Below are 17,644 nucleotides of genomic sequence, written 5' to 3' on the forward strand. Positions count from 1 at the left end.
CTGATTAGGTTCCTCCAGAACCTAATATAACTGTGTGGCTTATGGACAGACACAAACTATGCACTATACACATGTGCAATACAAACAGTAGCAGACTTCTGTACGCAGAACAGTCTGACTACAAAGCTGAAATACCTAGCCTTCTGGTATCTGTGAAAGAACTTTATTTTTCTGAAAGAAAAAATGCTCATTAGGAACAAAGAAAATCTCCTTTAGGATTTTTTCCTAACCAGCCAATGTCCAGCTATGGAGGAAACATGATAACCCTTTAGTACATTCAATAAATTAACACATGCCTTAAAATGGATATTCCAATGTTCAGTTACTGCTTGTAAGAATTGAATTGAAATCTCAAGTCATATAAAAGATCCCTTAAAAGTTTTAAATTATCTTAAAAGCAAAAAGGACTCACTTAATATAATTACAAAATTAAATATATTTATACCAAACTGGTCAAGTATGTGAATACCATGGATTGAATTTTTTGTATTTTAATCCATACTCATTCTTACACTTTTTCAGTGTTCCAATTTTTTATATACCATTATAGGATTTCAGTAACTCACCAAATAAAAATTTTACACCACCCTAGGATTAAGGATCTTACCATACCTGTAAAAAGAAAAAAAAAGATGGTCATTTCTGACCAGCAGAGCCTGAAAGTCCAGAGTCAGTAACTTGAGAGTTTGGCCTAGGGACCAGGGACTTGGTTATTCACTCTGTCAATTCAACCAGATCTGCTGGCATCAGATTCCTCCCTTTCTACTTCAATATCACACATCTTTCGTCAGGAGGCTTTCATTGTTCTTAAGCAGATTTTTATTTTTGAAGCTTTTTGAAGATTTCTTTACATTTTCTCAGGCTGGATGTATCTAACTTACTGTATGGCATATTGAGTCTGGTATGCTGGCCTATTTGGAAACTCATGTATGTCTTAATTACAGCATTTCACTATAATTAACACGGTTGTGGCATGTAGCCATCAGGGGGAAAAAAACTGCTGGACCCCTTTCTGCCTTCACAGTGCAGTGCTCACTTTTCCCGGGAGCATCTGGCTCCCTTGCAAGTGTCACCTCACTTCCCTCAGATAGAAGCTTATATATCTGTCTGTACTACATTAACAGATACAGTTTTACAAAGAAATGAAATACCTACACATACCAATACCTTCCTACTTATTAAAAATATTATGTATATCTATTATATTGGCTTACTCAACTACCTTTTTTAATATTTCATGGTTTACTGTAAGCACAAAATCATTGACTCGTGGCTTTTTTATAAACTCAGCTTTTCTAATTAACCTTTGTTGTTATTATTATTTTATTTCATGCTCAGACCAGTGCAACTTAGGTAACTCCCTTCATTGGTCTCTTTATCTTTTTAACACTACCTATCAGAAATCAGATTCTGGATTTCTTTCAGGAAACATGTAGATCAAGGTCCAGCCTTATTTTTTTTTTTTTCAGCTACAAAGCATGAAATCAATCCCAAGGAGACCTGATTCCTTTTACTTAAAAACAAAAAAGTATTAGAGATTAAAAATCTAGGTGACTAGAGTGAGAATGAGAGTTAGTGTTGGATAAAAATGCTGCTTCTCTTGCTACTATTGAGCCATTTTGTGGTGATAGAGGTAAACATATTTTTTAAGGTTGTGAAATCACATTGACCTCTTCAGTATATTTATATGGTATTTTACTATACCTTTCTAATGTGATTTCATCAACCACTAAGATTCTCACCAAAATTGATGTTTCATATAAAATCAGTTATAAGCTGTCAATTTTAATTTCAAAATACTTCATGTGCCAGTCCTCTCCTCTGTCCCCATTACTCACCCCCTAACCCAGGCCCTCATTTCAGCAGGATTACAGCCCCTTCATTGACACCCCTGCCATGCCTTGCAAGCTCCAGTTCATATGCACACTAAAAATAGAGTTCCGAAGCACACAAAGTTCATCCTTGGCTTTGGTCTCTGGAAGCCATCACTGACTGACCTGACTACTGAGATTTTGGAGGGAAGGACATGGTGGAAGAGCCTGTAGGCTAATGATTTTCAGTGCTTGAGACCAGTTTTTATTATGTCTGTTCAGCGTTTACTTATAGCAGCCGAGGTGACATCTGAGAGGGCCATATTGTATTTCCACTGGAGGGGTCTATTTGCTTTGACAAGAAGTAGGATCTATTCATTCTATCGGTTATCTGAAAACTTGAGGCAGCTGGCACCAATTTCTTAATAACTTGACACTTCAATGCCCTGATGGATGGTGTACTTGAGCACCTCTAGGTGTTTAGTTCTCCTCCAGATGCTGAGCGCTAGTTAGAAAGGGGAGGATCATATCTGCAGGTTGGGGTATAAGGAGTCAGGGTCATACAAGTGATCCCAAAGGGTCATTATGATATGAAAGGCCTCAGGCACACCCTGGCTGGTGTAGCTCAGTGGATTGGGTGCCAACCTGCAAACTGAAAGGCCGCTGGTTTGATTCCCAGTCAGGGCACATGCATGGGTTGCAGGCCAGGTCTCCTGCTGGGTGTGCATGAGAGGCAACTGATGGATGCATTTCTTGCACATTGATGTTTCCTCCTTTCTCCCTCCCTGCCCCTCTCTCTAAAAACAAATAAAATCTTTTTTTAAAAAAAGAAAGGCCTCAGGCAGGTTTCCGGTGCATTATCCTGAGGAAGAGAAAAATCGGCAAGATGAGGGGAGGAGAGGAGAGGAGAGCAATGGAGAATGCCTTCAAAGTGCTGGGGAGAAATTATTTTCAACCTGGAATTCCATAAAAGCCAAAACATTAATAAATTGGGGGGGGTTAAATAAATACCTTCAGATCTGTGAGGGCACAACACCTGTAGCTCCCATCTTTCCTATTTTAAGAAGCCACTAAATGGCATGCTTCTGCAAGATAAGAGAGTTCAGGCCCTGGCCACGTGGTTCAGTTACAATCGAGAAAGTATAAGGAAGGTTACATGAAAGCTATTGGTTAAGGAGACGGGAAAAAGCAAAGCGAGTTAAAGGTCTAGGGTTGGATTAAAAAGGAATTACGGAGAAACACGTACTTCTACATTGGTGAGTGCAGGACCGTTAACATCCGACATGGGAATGGAGATGGTATGTTGGCAACATGAAAGCAATGAGGGGGCTTTCCATGTTAACAGACTGTTTCCAGTGAATCTGCTTCCAAGTGATGTGGTAAAGAAAACTACTTTGACATTTCAAAAGTATGTTATCCTGAATGCATAAGAACGAGGGGCAGGGCGGGCTCAGGAAGCAATGACCTGACCAGGTGTGCTCTATAGTTACTTGACCTCCCTAGGCTTGCCAGACAAGCCACGGGGCCCCTGAGGCGGTCGGGTGTACACACTCATACATCGAGCTGGATACAATCTCCAACGAATCCACAGTCCAGACCAACAACGACGACCGTCACTCGTGAGTCCTTCATCTCACTGTCCGCACCTGCAGGGCAGAGCTGTCTGTCATCTCTAGGACTGCCAGCCGGCAACCTGCCGCACAGGTTCCATAAACGTGATCCCAATTAATGAGTGAACGAGAAAAACAAAACAGCGTCTTGTCTCCCAAGCCCTGTTCCCAGCCAACCTGAAGCCTAAGTTTTGATTTTGTTTTAAGACTCAGACGAGAAGCGAGAAAGCGTGGTTCCCTTCCTGGGCTCATTATCGAGGAGACAGAAACTCACCTACAGAAAGCTGGACTCGCAAGGCGCAACCAGCTACGCAACTATACTAGGTAGCGTCGGGCTAGATAGCTTTACCCCGGGCGCGCACCGCTGACGTCAGAGCTCCACCTCCTGTTCCACCCACCGCCAGGCGACCCGGAAGTTGTACTTGCATCCCAGCTTCCCTTGTCCCACAATTCCTCGCGCTCTTTCTTTTCAACCTGGGTCCATCATAGTGAGTACAGGCTGTGAGTGTCGGACTTAGGGATCTGGGTCCATCCTTGCCCGCGGTTGCGTCGACCCGGACAGTGGGATCGTGGACCCGGTTAACGGGATTTCTCCTGAGCTGGGCCGGGACTCCGCGTTCCAGAGAACGGGAATCCGCCTTGGGCTTAAGGGCTATTGTAGCCTGGGAGGGTGAACGGTTTAGGGGTACCGAGCCGCAGGGGTTTCCGGGACGGGGACACTGGAAGGGCGTGGATGCTTGTGCTGTGGAATGGCTGGCTTGACTCCCGAAAACTAAGGTTTCGGGCATCAGCCGGGCTTCTGCACACGGAAGCGTCGAGAGGGCGGCTGCGTGAGCCTGGGTCCGGGAGGGAGGAATTGGCTTGTACGGGTCCTACCCTATTCAGAGGCCCCTTGTCGCCTGAGTTTAGATGGCTCCCGCAAAGAAGGGTGGCGAGAAGAAGAAGGGCCGTTCTGCCATCAACGAGGTAGTAACCAGAGAGTACACCATCAACATCCACAAGCGCATCCATGGAGTGTGAGTACCCTACCCTCGCCCAGCCACGCTGGTCTGAGCCTTCCGAACTCAGCCCGTCTGGGTGTGTCTCTTGTGTCTGCCCAGAATTAAATGCTAGGTGATCTAGAAATTAGCATTTCTTTAAAAACTCGTATCCGTATTGTGGGGACCCTATTTTCGGTCAATAGGGTTTAAAGGTAGGGTTTTGATGACTACAACCTGAGATTGAATGATCAGGTTTTTGGGAGAGCCAATTGGGAAAACACGTGATAAAATCATTCCACTCAGTGCTTGTAATTGAATTAAATAGACCTGGGCAGGCGAAATGAACAATGTGTATGCTGGGGGAAGCAAACATTTTAATGTCTCTATTTAGACTCTAGGAAAGTAAACAGTCAACTTAGAAAAAAAAACCTATCCATTCCAGAGTGTGAGAACTTAAATGGGATTATTTTACTTCTCTGATACCTATAGATACGTACTCATTAATATTAATGGAGTTATGATCAGAGGAGAAACCGCTAGAGACAGGAAAAGAATTGTTCTATATTTTTTCCTGGGGTTTGGTTTTTCTTAAGATTAGTATTTTTCCCATTTTCTGCATATTGTGCTTACTGCTGATAATGGAGACCAAATCTTGAATACACAAATATTAAGGGGCAAAATTATCTATTCAGGCACCAATCTCTGGAGCAAAATCTCTCACACTTGAGTTGGCAGTCTCCAGGACAACTAATTTTTCAAGGGATTGAAATGTGCAGTGTTGTCCCCATTGAGCCTAACTGGCTGTTTCCAGCCAAGGGTTGGTCATGTGGAGGCATCAGTGTTCCTTTTGTCTTATTTGGGGTCTCTGAGGTGGCTGCTGGGTCCAAAAGCCAGTGCCATTTTGGTGCATTAGTTTTGCTTCTGAGTAACGACATTCTCTTCCCACCACCCATTTGAACCAAAAGTCCTACCTTCCTATTTGATTTATGGGAAGTTAGACAACTATTTAGATATAAAATGGTAAGTTGTGCCAAGTAAAAAGGGGTATTGTTTTAAAGATCACACTAACAAATAGGACACTTGAAAAGTGTGGGTGTGGGCTGTTGCAGGTGGGCGTTTTTCAGGCACTTAGTGCTTTGATACAGAAGCCCAAAGTGAATACCTGCCTAGTACTAAACCTTTTGGTCATTTCCCAGTCCTTTGATTGGCAGCAAGTAACAGTTTCTTGTTTCTTCTGTGGAAATGCTTTATTTATTTACTTTCAAAGATTTCAGTCTTATATTTTTTTCCTCCTCTCTACCTGCTCCTTATCCTTCTACTTTGTTGGTTTCTCTTATAACCCATCCTCTTAATGTTGAGTCCCAGGACTCGATTCCTCTTTTCTACTTATACTTGGATGTTTAAGTAGACACCTCAAACTTTACATGGCCCCAAACCAAATCCTAGTATCCATCTCCAACCCTAACCTTCCCATTCCTCTTCCCTAGTTCAATTACTGGCAAGTAAGCATGTCCTGTTGGCTCTGCCTTTCACCATTTGACCCATTGCACTGGTCCCTCCACCATTCTGTGTCACCTCAAAGGTTATAATTTGTAGCTCCCTGATCCTGGTTCTCCCTCGCTCCCCAAAAATCTAGTGTATCCTCAAACCCTCCATTGGCTCCCCATTTACTCAGATTGGAATCCAGAGTTCTTGCTGATTCTGTATGAATTGGCCACTTATTTTCTTAATTGTATCAGACATGTATCTGATTCAGGGAGGCTGTTTGGTTTTACTTTTACTCTCCCCCACCCCCTTTGCTCTTTCTCACACATGAGGATGCCATCATGCTTCAGCTCTTGACTCCAATATTTCTTTGGCCATCTTACTCAAACCTGTAATCCCCTTCCCTAGTACTCCCCACCTCTTTTCCCTGGTTTATTTTCCTCTGTCAGACCTAACACCATTTGATATACTCCAGAAGTATCATAATCTGAAGGGTTTAGGATTTTGCTATGATACTGATAGTATTCCTAGTGCCTTTTATTTCTAGGTGATTAAGTATTTAAATGAATGGCATGAGCTTGCTTACTTGCTAGAAATAACAAGGAGGCTGGTGAGAGTAGAGTAGGAGAGACCTGGTAAAGTGGATGTAGGGGTGGGTAGAGAGTCGGGTCTTTTGTGGGTCATGGGACATTATTGAAGGTTTCAGAACAGAATTAAGTCACTCTTCCATGCTCCATTTGTTATTTTTATTGGGTTCCATAAAGTTTGCTTAATCTAACAAGTATGCGGCACTATTACATGCCAGGAGCTGTTCCTTGGGTTAGAATTGAATCATTGGCAGGGCCCAAGTGAAGGCATGAAATCAAGTGGATTTGTGTCCTTGTTTAAACAGCACATTAATAGTACCTATCCTGGAGCTGGAACTGACAGGATCTGATGACAGTGCCTGGCACATGCCAAGAGCTTCATAGACTTAACTCTTGTCTTCATCATATTTTGTGAGAGGAATCTGTACATTTCAGGTCTCTGTTCTTTGAGCACAGACCAGGGAAATGAACATTTAAATTAGTATTGAATGGTCTCCAAAAACATGGTGTGTCTTAAGATATGAGAGCTGTAATTATGAGTGGGGACCCGCCCCCCCAAAAAAGAATTAGCTTTTGGAGAGCAGGGCCCTTGTAGTATAGGCTCTCCCTGCTAAGTATTCTAGGAACCCACCTGACTAAGTACACCAGTTGACATTGTGAGAGGCTGTTTGGCTTAAGTGTGGGTTTTTTTGATGATGGGGGGGGCACATTTGCCCATTACATGATGGGGGATTTACAAGTGCTCCTCCCTGCACTGAGTATTCCAGCAGTTTTTGACCCAAAATGCCATGCCACCATGCCCTACCCAGTCCCCACCCAGGCAACTTTTTCTGTTGTTTCCTTGGATGAAAAAAAGTCATCAAAAGGAAAGATTTTGCTGATGTGCAAGAGGTGAAACAAAACAACAGAAGCACTAAAAGGTATCAAAATTGACAAGTTCAAAAATTGTTTTGAGCAGTGGGGGGGGGGGAATGTCTCGATAGTTGTATTGCATCAAATGGAGAGTACTTTGAAGGTGACTGAAGTATAAATAAGAAATAAACAAATTTTTATCAATTCCCAGGGTTTTTTGCTTCCCCCCTCATTTTGATCTGGGAATGCTTACCAATGCTTACCGTTCAGTGTTGTATGTTTTATGTTCAAGTATATTCTAAAGTCATCCTTTGATTACATTCTCCTTGGTAAGTGGTATTATTAGAGTTTGGGGTTGATTTTCATCGGGAAAGGGTTGCCCAATATGTATATTAACAATACTTAAGGGCCGTATGTAGAGCCCTTATTCTAGTACTAAAAGTGGGTTGTACCATCTTTTGTGTTCTAAATATGTTAGTTGCTGGGCATTAATTTAACACTGCCTGGAAAAAGGATTGTCCTGTCTTGTTCAAGTTTGGTGTAGGTTTCTTTTATGAAAGTGGAACATATGTATTTCATTTAATACTGTACTCCTTTAATTCATTTATTTACTTATGTTTGGATCTAAGGGGCTTCAAGAAGCGTGCCCCTCGAGCACTTAAAGAGATCCGGAAATTTGCCATGAAGGAGATGGGGACTCCAGATGTGCGCATTGACACCAGGCTCAACAAAGCTGTCTGGGCCAAAGGAATAAGGTGCTGAAGTGTTATCTGTGTTATAAAATGAACCTTTAAAATCACACCAGCTCACTTTGCACATTCTATATAAGTTCAGTAATTAGCTAATGCTTATAAAAGTATAAAATAATATGCCAGTAAATCAAAGGGTCGGGTAGCACTTGCAGAGAAGCCCTTTAACATGGTATTTTTAATGAGACAAATAACAAAGGAGCCAGCAATGTGAAGGTCAGGTGGGAGTGGTGCACAGAGAGAACAAATCAGGTGAAGTCAAATAAGTGACTTGAAGATGACGTGAATGACTTGGAGATAAGTGATATGAACAAGGATGGAAAGTTAGGTGGGAGGGAGATCATAAGGGATCTTATAAGTCATGGCGAAGAGTCTATTTCTCTCTAGAAACGATTGGAGCAGTTTTTAACCATAAGCAATTTTACATATCCTCCCCCAGGCACAGTTTTGGTTGTCAGTATAGGCCACAGATTCTGATAAACATCCTAGAATTCATAACAGCCCTCCACACAAAGAATTATCTAGCCCAAATGTCAATAGGGCCAAGGTTGAGAACCCTTAACTTATTAAGGAGGGGGGTGGTTTTTGCTGTTAAGGACAGTGTAAGATGCCAGCGTGGAAATAAGGATAGTGGCACTACAGTGGCCTAGGTGATTTTATAAGACTAGGGCAGAGTGTAGCATCTGGGTAGTATTTCAGTGTTAGGATTGGATGGGATGACATTCAGCCCTGCAATGGACTAGCATTTAGAGTGCTGGTAGAAACGTGAGATAAAGGAGCTGTAATTTTAACATAAAATTCTATGTGGGTACTCAGCCATTGAAGTATACAGTTGTAGCATGGGGTTGAAGCCCCATGATACAGTGAAACCTCAATAAGTGAACCACAATATAGCGAGGGATGACTGTAGTCCCAACTATCGGGACACTTCATCACAGACCAGTAAAAGGCAGGCAGTACAATCCACTGTGATGCAGAGAGTAAACAACATTTAATACTTTGTGTTCAATGTAGCCTGCAAAGTTATTTTAGTGTTTATCCAAATTTAACTTTTAGACAAAGACCATAAACACAATTTCTATATGTTGAATGTCGGTGGTGGCTGCATACTAAGACAAGTATATACCCTGAAACAACAGTTTTCTGTAGTAGCTGGTTGGTCAGGTTAGAACAAAGGATGATGCAATTAGAAACATGTTACAGGAGTGGGGATAAGATGTGTGAATATACCTGGTGGCTTCTTTGTTGTGATGGGAGGAATTAGCTTTACCAGCACACCTGTATTTGTTATTAGGAATGTCCCATACCGTATCCGAGTGCGGTTGTCCAGAAAACGTAATGAGGATGAAGATTCACCAAACAAGCTCTATACGTTGGTTACCTATGTACCTGTCACCACTTTCAAAAGTAAGTTTTACTTTATTCCACAAAGCTGTTTAGATTAGAAAAATGATACAATGTATGGGTATGGAAGGTGACTAGCTGTCTTTTCTTTTGCAGATCTACAAACAGTTAATGTGGATGAGAACTAACTGCTGATTGTTGAATAAAGTTATGAAACTGCCTTTGTGGTTTGGTTTCCTGTTTCTGGTAGCAATGGAATGTATTTGTATATCTTATAGTAGTTCCCAATCAGAATTATTTGGAAAGCTTTTCCTTAGTACTGTACCTGTGTCCCTTCTTTCCAGCCCCTGACTTTCTCAATATTTGGACTGGTCCTAAGCAAGTTTTTAAAGGTAATTTTGAGGTGTAGGCTAGCTTTAGAATGATGGTTTAGGTAGTTGGGGCATTGGAGGTAATGTTAGGATTCCATATATGTAAAAGCACTAAGATAAACTTTTTCCAGAAACTGGCATGTAGAACTCAATTGCTGTTGGCCACTTCATTTTACCAAACTGAAATGATAATTGATAGTATCTTAGATTTATTTATCCTTGATAGTATGTAAGCTTCTGCCTTTATCTGTATTGAATGTAATTGTTAAGAAGTACTGAATTGTCTTCTGAAATAATTGCTATTTTGATGGGGTAACCAAATTAATGTTTAATTTGTATGCACAGTTAATATTTTAGCTCACCATAATGGCCTCGAGGTATTTTTAGTCTGGGTTTACATGGAGCTCAGGGGTAAAATTTACATAATCCACAATCTTCAGCCTGAAAACACAGTGTTGCAGGGGTTATATTTACACCCCTATAAAGAGGTCATCTCGGAAGCCTTGTTGGTGATGGTAGTGCACAGCCAAGTTAGGGTTATAAATCCAAGCAGGAGTGTCCAATCTTTTGGCATCTCCAGGCCACACTTGAAGAAGAGTTGTCTTGAGCCACACATTAAATATGTTGCAACATATAATCACAAAAGAAATCTCGTGGGGGGTTTTTCTTTGTTTTTTAAATATTTATTTTCAGAGAGAGGAGAAGGGAAGGAGAGAGGGAGAGAAATATCGATGTGTGGTTGCCTCTTGTGTGTCCCCCACTGGGAACTGGCCTGCAACCCAGGCATGTGCCCTGACTGGGAATCAAACTGCAATAATTTGTTTCACAGGCCTGTGCTCAATCCAATGAGCTACACCAGCCAGGGCAAAACCTCATGTTTTGAGTAAATCGATGATTTTGTGCTGGGCTGAAGGTTGGACACCCCTGTGCCTGTNTCAGAGAGAGGAGAAGGGAAGGAGAGAGGGAGAGAAATATCGATGTGTGGTTGCCTCTTGTGTGTCCCCCACTGGGAACTGGCCTGCAACCCAGGCACGTGCCCTGACTGGGAATCAAACTGCAATTCTTTGTTTCACAGGCCTGTGCTCAATCCAATGAGCTACACCAGCCAGGGCAAAACCTCATGTTTTGAGTAAATCGATGATTTTGTGCTGGGCTGAAGGTTGGACACCCCTGTGCCTGTTGCACCATTTACCAGGAACACAAGATTTGAGGGGGAGGGACATCTCCAGCTTATCTGTTCACTGGCACAACCCAGACTATAGACTCTAATAAGTATAAGGCATAAACAAGGACCAAAGTCAATACAAAAATTTATTTAAAAATCTGGAGGCCAGCATTGAAAATATATATACAACATTTTTTTGCAAGGACAGGTGAATACAACCAAATATATTGAAATGGTTACAATTACCAACATTGAAACAATTTGTGCAAAAAAGCCAAATGCAATTGCACAGATAGTGGCTCTTAGATTTGGAAGTGAACTTGATTCTGGACCTCCCATTATCCAAGTGAAAAATAGAAGCTTGGGCGTTTGTCTCTGGGTTAGTACGATACATTGGACTTTGGTTCTGAGAACAGGATCACAGCAGAAATGTCCATTTAAGCAAATCTCAAAACTGGTAATTCTCTTAAGAATAAATAGAAATACATGTTTGAAGGTTACATAAGTTATCCTGGCCACAGCTGGGGCTGTCAGGTTGATTACCTGGTTATACCCAGCTTGTGGGATATACCCTGAGCCTGAAACCTGGATTTACGGGCTGACCACCCACTAAACTTGCTTTGTGATCCTTGCTTTGTTATGGCAGACTTGTCTCAGCAAACTGCTGTCTTGCTTGATTTCACGATGTGATGGACTGCTCATTTCAAAAGTTTTGAGACTGTACTGATTGATCTTGGCATTTCCAAGTTTGGATTTAATGTCCAGTGGCTTTTCAAAAAAATTTACTAATGATTGTTCAGTCAAAAGTGAAGCTAAGATATGCTCAAGGGAGACTGTCCAGTCTCCTACCTCTTCAGGAAATGCCTGGGCATCCTGGGAAGCTGTCCCAGGGTCAGTGTCTGCAAATACAGAGTCCTGCTCCAGAGAAGGAACTGAAGCCTGTGGCTCCTCCCCACTGTCCTGAGAGCAGCTTCCAGAGTTGCTACCTCGGTGCCCCACCTCCCCTATCTGCAGCAGCAGAGTGGTTACTGTGGCAATGGCTTGATACAAATTGTTTTCTTCTGGATCTTCCCGGAACATACTGTACAAAGTTTTACAGAACTGGATAAATTCTCTCTGGGGGAAAAAAAGGTATATGGTATATAGCAGCATAACCAGGACAGAATTATGCTTTCAAAAAAAAAAAAAAAACTTTAGTACTTAGAGAAAAGTACATGGTACTTTTGGAAGCAGAATATGAGACAAGGTATCTGCCGTTAGACTACAGAGAATTTCAGCACACTTAGAAATATGCTATATTTCTAAGGAGTATGGATGCTTTGAATAGTATTTGTCTATACAAATAGCATACTTCTAAGTGTGCTATTGTATTGAGTTGCCCCAAAAGTCTGTTTAGTTTTTTCTGTAAGGACACATTTTTCATTTTCACCAATAACTACTGATATGGATATTTCAAGTATCTCAGCAATTGCCCGTGCGGTATAATGTTGATTGTTAATTTGATCACTGTCCACTTCAGTTGCTCTACCCAGCTGTGGAGCATTGTCCAACAAGAAATCTCCAGCACTAAACTTAAAACCATTTGACAAATTCAGTCACAGCACCTCCATACACTGAACAAATGTTGCATTTCAGTTACATTTTTACCTTTCTTGAATAAAGCTAACATGCTGAAAATGTGTAGTTTCTTCCATCTGTAACATTAAAATGGCTATACAAGAATTCACCAATTCTGATGTTTTTTTTCTAATGTATGCTGGTATGACAGCTGTCACAATGCAATCTACCAAAATTGTTTCAAATGAAATTAAAGACCACCAAGTTCTACTAAAGCCATCTTACGGAAAAAAACTTGCCCATCCCAATGTGAAAATGTGTATACATCCTTTAACCCAGCAAGTCAACTTCAGGCAAGCAGTGCATCCAAAAGCTATGCAGAACTTTTGTTTAAAGGTATGTTTAAACTAAGGGTTATTACAGGAAAAAGTTGAAAGCAACTTAAATATGACTAATGGCTTGTTCCTCTGGTGGGACTACCATGCAGCAACTAAAAGGTGGTAAAAATGAAGGACAGTGATGACTTACGCTTCTGAAATTACACACTCCTGCCCAAACTGAAACTGTGTAATGTGATGAGAGATGCTTCATGTGAGATTTAGCTACACAATTCTAGGAATAAGAAAATGGTTGAGAACTGCTAATTTAATAGGTATTTAATGCTTTGAAAGAAATATCCATGATTGTTTTTGAAGTAAATGATTTCAAGTATTGATGCAGCCCATTTTTGTTTGTAGTAAAAAGTTGATACACTATCGAAATGGTAATGCTATGGCTCTAGCTGATGAGATTTAACTATTTTTTTTTAAAATCAAGGTACGACTGACATGCAGTATTGAGATGTAACTAATTTTATGGAGAAAGAAAATGAAAGGAACACCCCAGAGTAGAGCAACACTCGTCAAATATGTCACAACCTAGGAACCCCAAAAGATACTTGAGGTCAAAACCAGACTTGAGAAACTGCATGCTAAATGTACCCTCTGGAAGGCTCATGGCACATTAGCACCAAAAAGACTTAGTACCTGTAATAAAGGACTGTGAAATAACCTACCACCATCACATGGTGCTTGAAAGTGGCACAGAAACCTGTTCTGAAGATTGCAGAAAGGCTTTAGGAGATAAGTACTGTCATGTAATCAATGCTTTTAAGCCAATTTTTTAAAACTTTTTAAAGATTTTATTTATCTTTAGATGGGAAGGAGAGAGGGAGAGAAATACCAATGTATGGTTGCCTCTCATGCGTCCCCTGCTTGGGGGCTGGCTTGCAACTCAGGCATGTGCCCTGACTGGGAATCGAACCGAGATCCTTTGGTTTGCAGGCCCACGCTCAATTCACTGAGCTACCACACCAGCTAGGGCTGATCACTGACCAATTTTAGGGGAAGAAAACTATGATATATCCACAGTACCACCAAATGCTATCACTCTATGGAATAAATGTTCATCACACTTTGGTTATTGAATTTGATAGGAAAATTCTTCAAAGACAGCCTGTTTTGAAGAGCTCTGAATAAATCATTTTTAAACATTTCCCCCCAAAAGTTTTAAGATCCTTTGATAATGGCTTTGTAGGTACCTGAATTACCAAACTAACTTCTAAACAAATCATTTGGCAAAATAGTTAATTGTTTACACAGAGTAAAGTCCATACCTGGCTCATTTGGGGCAATTCAGTCTCAGTTTCATTTTTTCCTTTGGCTAAATCCTTAATCATCTGCTTTAGCTGTTTCTGATAATCAGCTGCATTACCTGAGACAAAGGAAACAATGTGTTAGTGTAAATACAATAAAAGCACAAAAAAAAACATAAAAGGGGGTAAGTGCAGGGTGAAGGAATTCCAAACTGAGGAACATAGATGACGTAAGAGGAACAAGGTTTTACAACTAATCACAAATGGAGAATGGCAGCTGGGTGACATCTCTTGCTACAAGAGGAATAAACGTGGTAGGGGCAGTCAATAGTACACTACAACTCAAGGTTTCTGGCCTTTGAAAGCAGCAGGCTCAGTGTTCCTTCTCAGGAGGGAGGGCAGAGGTGAGTCTAAGAAGAGCTGCAAAGTCTTGCTCCTGGAAACAGCAGTGGTATGCCATATGGAAGGTATCAATGAAGAGAGGTACGTGCCATTTGATGTCCCAAAAACCAGAGGTCTTGACGTCGAGAACAGAGGATTCTTTAATGGTGACTGGCTGTCTCGATCATTTTCAGTGAGTGCTTAAAAAAATTAAGTTGAACAAATAATGTTATCTTGACTAAAACCAAAGCTTTTTAAGTAAGAAAACTAAAGGTTAAGTAAGCCAGCAGCCCCCAACCTGTGGGAACCACAGCAGCCTTTGCAGGATCTGTGAACCCAGGTATACAGAAAGCACTGTCTAGATACACAGAGTAAAGAAAATATCTCACATACCAGAGTAGTCCTCTTTTCTGGATGTATGTATATATACTGTTGTAATTAATGATATACCAATTCACAAGACCTGGCCTAGAAAAACGTGTGATATGTATGTGTATACTATACCCATAAATTTTACAAATAAACACCATATCTTTGGGTGGAATAATAGGTAATTTGTTCTAAGTTTTTCATGTTGTTTTTCTATAATAGGCACATTGTGCTATATTACATACTTTCTAACAAAAATTGGAAAGAGCTGTACTGATTTCAAAGCACTTTATTACAAGTTTTGAAATGCACAAAAATACAATTATATCACAACCCTAATACACTGCTGATGGAAATATAAAATGTTACAGCCATTTTGGAAAACAGCCTGGCAGTTCCTCAAAAAAGTTAAATTACTATTCAACCCAGAAACTCCACTAGGTGTATACTAAAAGAAAAGGAGAACATGGGATGAGGACAAGATGGCGACAGAGTAGCACAGAGAGAACCCAGCTCCCCTACACCTGGTAGAAAATCCAGGCGGATCTACTGAGGAACAGCATAATCAACCAACAATTCCCCAGCATTTCTGAAAATAAGAGACCAGAGAGTGTGACAGAGGGACCAGACAGCTGAAGGTCAGTGAGGACTGCGGGAAGTCAGTGACGACAAAAGCAACTGCGCCCTCGTCCTGGAAACGGAGGCCTTGGTCTGGGACCAGCGCTGGGGTGCCTGCTGCAGAGGGAACTCCAGAAGCCCGACACCCAGCGGGTCTACAACACACACTGGGGGAGCTGTGGGCCTGCTACAGGGTCCATGGGAGAGAACTGCCTCCCTCCCCGTCTAATCAAGGCTGGGCAATACCAGGCAGAGACCTGTCTGCTTAAGTTTACCCTGCATAAAGGGTAACAAGGGCAGAGGGCTGTGTTCAACTGCAGACTCTGTGGTCACTTGCCCACCAGCCCACCAGCCCGGGGGAATGGAGAAGGACACTGTCATTGCCAGTCTTTTGGGGACTGGGCTGGGCTGAGAGGCAGGCTTTGGGGAGAAGTCTTAATTGGAAAGTGAACTGAGGTGTTCAGCTACAGCAACTTGCCTCACCACCCAACCAGCCCAGCAGCCATCCATGGGAGGGGCAGGAGCACTTGGGTCCCGCCACAGGACTGGGAAGGACAGTGCCAGACCCCACCGGACCCAGGCAGACTGCTGGGGGCAGAGGCGCCCACATCCCAATCCCGAAGCCTGGCTGGCGCAGGTGCGATCATGCACGCCTGCATCTCAGCCAACAGAGAGGTCCTGCTGCAAACCAGAAAAACCGGTTTGGACAGTTGGAAACCTACAAAGATTTTCTTTTTAGCAACTTCTTTTCTAAGTAATCTTATATTTTTAAATTGTATTATTGCTATATATTTGATATCAGGGATCACGATACCTGATATCGAACTGTATTACAAGGCCACTGTAATCAAAACAGCCTGGTACTGGCATAAAAACAGGCACATAGACCAATGGAATAGAACAGAGAGCCCAGAAATAAACTCAAATCTCTACAGTCAATTAATATTCGACAAGGGGGCAATAACATAAAATGGAGTAAAGATAGCCTCTTCAACAAATGGTGTTGGGAGAACTGGACAGCTACATGCAAAAAAAAAAAATGAAACTCGAGCACCAACTTACACCATTCACCAAAATAAATTCAAGGTTCATAAAAGACTTAAATATAAGCCATGAAACCATTAAAGTCCTAGAGGACAGCATTGGCAGGAAAATCTCAGACATATCACGCAGCAATATTTTCACTGATACGTCCCTAGAGCAAGAGACATAAAGGAAAGAATAAACAAATGGGATCTCATCAAAATTAAAAGCTTCTGCATGGCTAAGGAAAGCAGTATCAAGATAAAAAGAGAAGCAACTGTTTGGGAAAACATATTTGCCAATGATACCTCAGACAAAGGTTTAATCTCCAAAATATACAAAGAACTCACTCGACTCCAGTCAAAGAAGACAAGCAACCCAATTAAAAAATGGGCAAAGGACTTGAACAGACACTTCTCCCAGGAGGACAAAGAGGATCCAGAGACACATGAAAAGATGTTCAATATCGATAGGTATCAAAGAGATGCAAATTAAAACCACAATGAGATACCACTTTACACCACTCAGAATAGCCATCATAAACAAAGCAACAAACAACGAATGCTGGAGAGGTTGTGGGGAAAAGGGGACCCTAGTTCACTGTTGGTGGGATTCCAGACTGGTACAACCACTATGGGAAACAGAATGCCTTTTGACCAGCAATTTCACTGCTGGGATTATATCCTAAGAACTCTGAAACACCAATCCAATAGAACCTATGCACCCCGATGTTCATAGCAGCACAATTTACGATAGCCAAGAGTTGGAAGCAACCTGGATGCCCATTGGTAAATGACTGGATCAAAAAACTATGGCACGTTTACACAATGGAATTCTATGCCGCAGAAAGAAAGAAGGAGCTCCTACCCTTTGCAACATCATGGATGAAACTAGAAAGCATTATGCTGAGTGAAATAAGCCAGGCAGTGAAAGACAAATACCATATGATCTCACGTTTAACAGGAACCTAAACAACAAAACAAACAAGCAAGCAAAATATGACCAAAGACACTGAAATACAGAACAGGCTGACAAGGACCAGAGGGGAGAGGGGAGAGAATCACAGGGCAAAAGGGGAAGGATTCACAGGAACAAGTATAAAGGACACA

At 41.6% G+C, this 17,644-nt stretch overlaps 2 protein-coding genes across 5 annotated transcripts in view; one reads left to right on the forward strand and one right to left on the reverse strand.

The window, feature by feature from the left end:
• The first annotated feature begins 3,821 nt into the window (after positions 1-3,821).
• Positions 3,822-9,639, forward strand: RPL31 (ribosomal protein L31). 2 transcript variants are annotated; one of them, XM_037057266.1, is made up of 5 exons: positions 3,822-3,909; positions 4,331-4,437; positions 7,955-8,080; positions 9,369-9,481; positions 9,575-9,639. In XM_037057266.1, exons 2-5 carry the CDS (start codon positions 4,331-4,333, stop codon positions 9,604-9,606), a joined length of 378 nt encoding a protein of 125 aa, XP_036913161.1. In that variant the 5' UTR covers positions 3,822-3,909; the 3' UTR covers positions 9,607-9,639. The 2 variants fall into 2 exon arrangements, with proteins under 2 accessions (XP_036913161.1, XP_036913160.1); XM_037057265.1 differs by having other exon boundaries at positions 3,842-3,922.
• A 1,444-nt stretch (positions 9,640-11,083) lies between these two features.
• TBC1D8 (TBC1 domain family member 8) overlaps positions 11,084-17,644 on the reverse strand; it is a 187,785-nt gene continuing 181,224 nt past the window's right edge. For 2 of the 3 annotated variants that reach the window (XM_037057271.1, XM_037057269.1), the window contains 3 exons: positions 14,636-14,725; positions 14,166-14,263; positions 11,084-12,070 (listed from right to left, as the gene is read on the reverse strand). In XM_037057271.1, the coding sequence (XP_036913166.1) occupies positions 11,564-12,070; positions 14,166-14,263; positions 14,636-14,725 (695 nt within the window). In that variant the 3' untranslated portion in view covers positions 11,084-11,563. The remainder of the gene's footprint in view (positions 12,071-14,165; positions 14,264-14,635; positions 14,726-17,644) is intronic. The other variant, XM_037057270.1, reaches the window with a different exon arrangement.

This window comes from Sturnira hondurensis, unplaced genomic scaffold (genome assembly GCF_014824575.4).
Source record: "Sturnira hondurensis isolate 20B ecotype Veracruz unplaced genomic scaffold, ASM1482457v3 Scaffold0009664, whole genome shotgun sequence".
NCBI classification, from domain to species: Eukaryota; Metazoa; Chordata; class Mammalia; order Chiroptera; family Phyllostomidae; genus Sturnira; species Sturnira hondurensis.

What these genes read in the sequence shown, in the direction of transcription:
- RPL31 (XM_037057266.1), top strand. Translation starts at nt 4,331, where the DNA reads ATGGCTCCCGCAAAGAAGGGTGGCGAGAAGAAGAAGGGCCGTTCTGCC. An exon ending in GTCTGGGCCAAAGGAATAAG is followed by an intron (nt 8,081 to 9,368) that starts GTGCTGAAGTGT and finishes ATTTGTTATTAG; the next exon opens with GAATGTCCCATACCGTATCC. An exon ending in ACCTGTCACCACTTTCAAAA is followed by an intron (nt 9,482 to 9,574) that starts GTAAGTTTTACT and finishes TTTCTTTTGCAG; the next exon opens with ATCTACAAACAGTTAATGTG.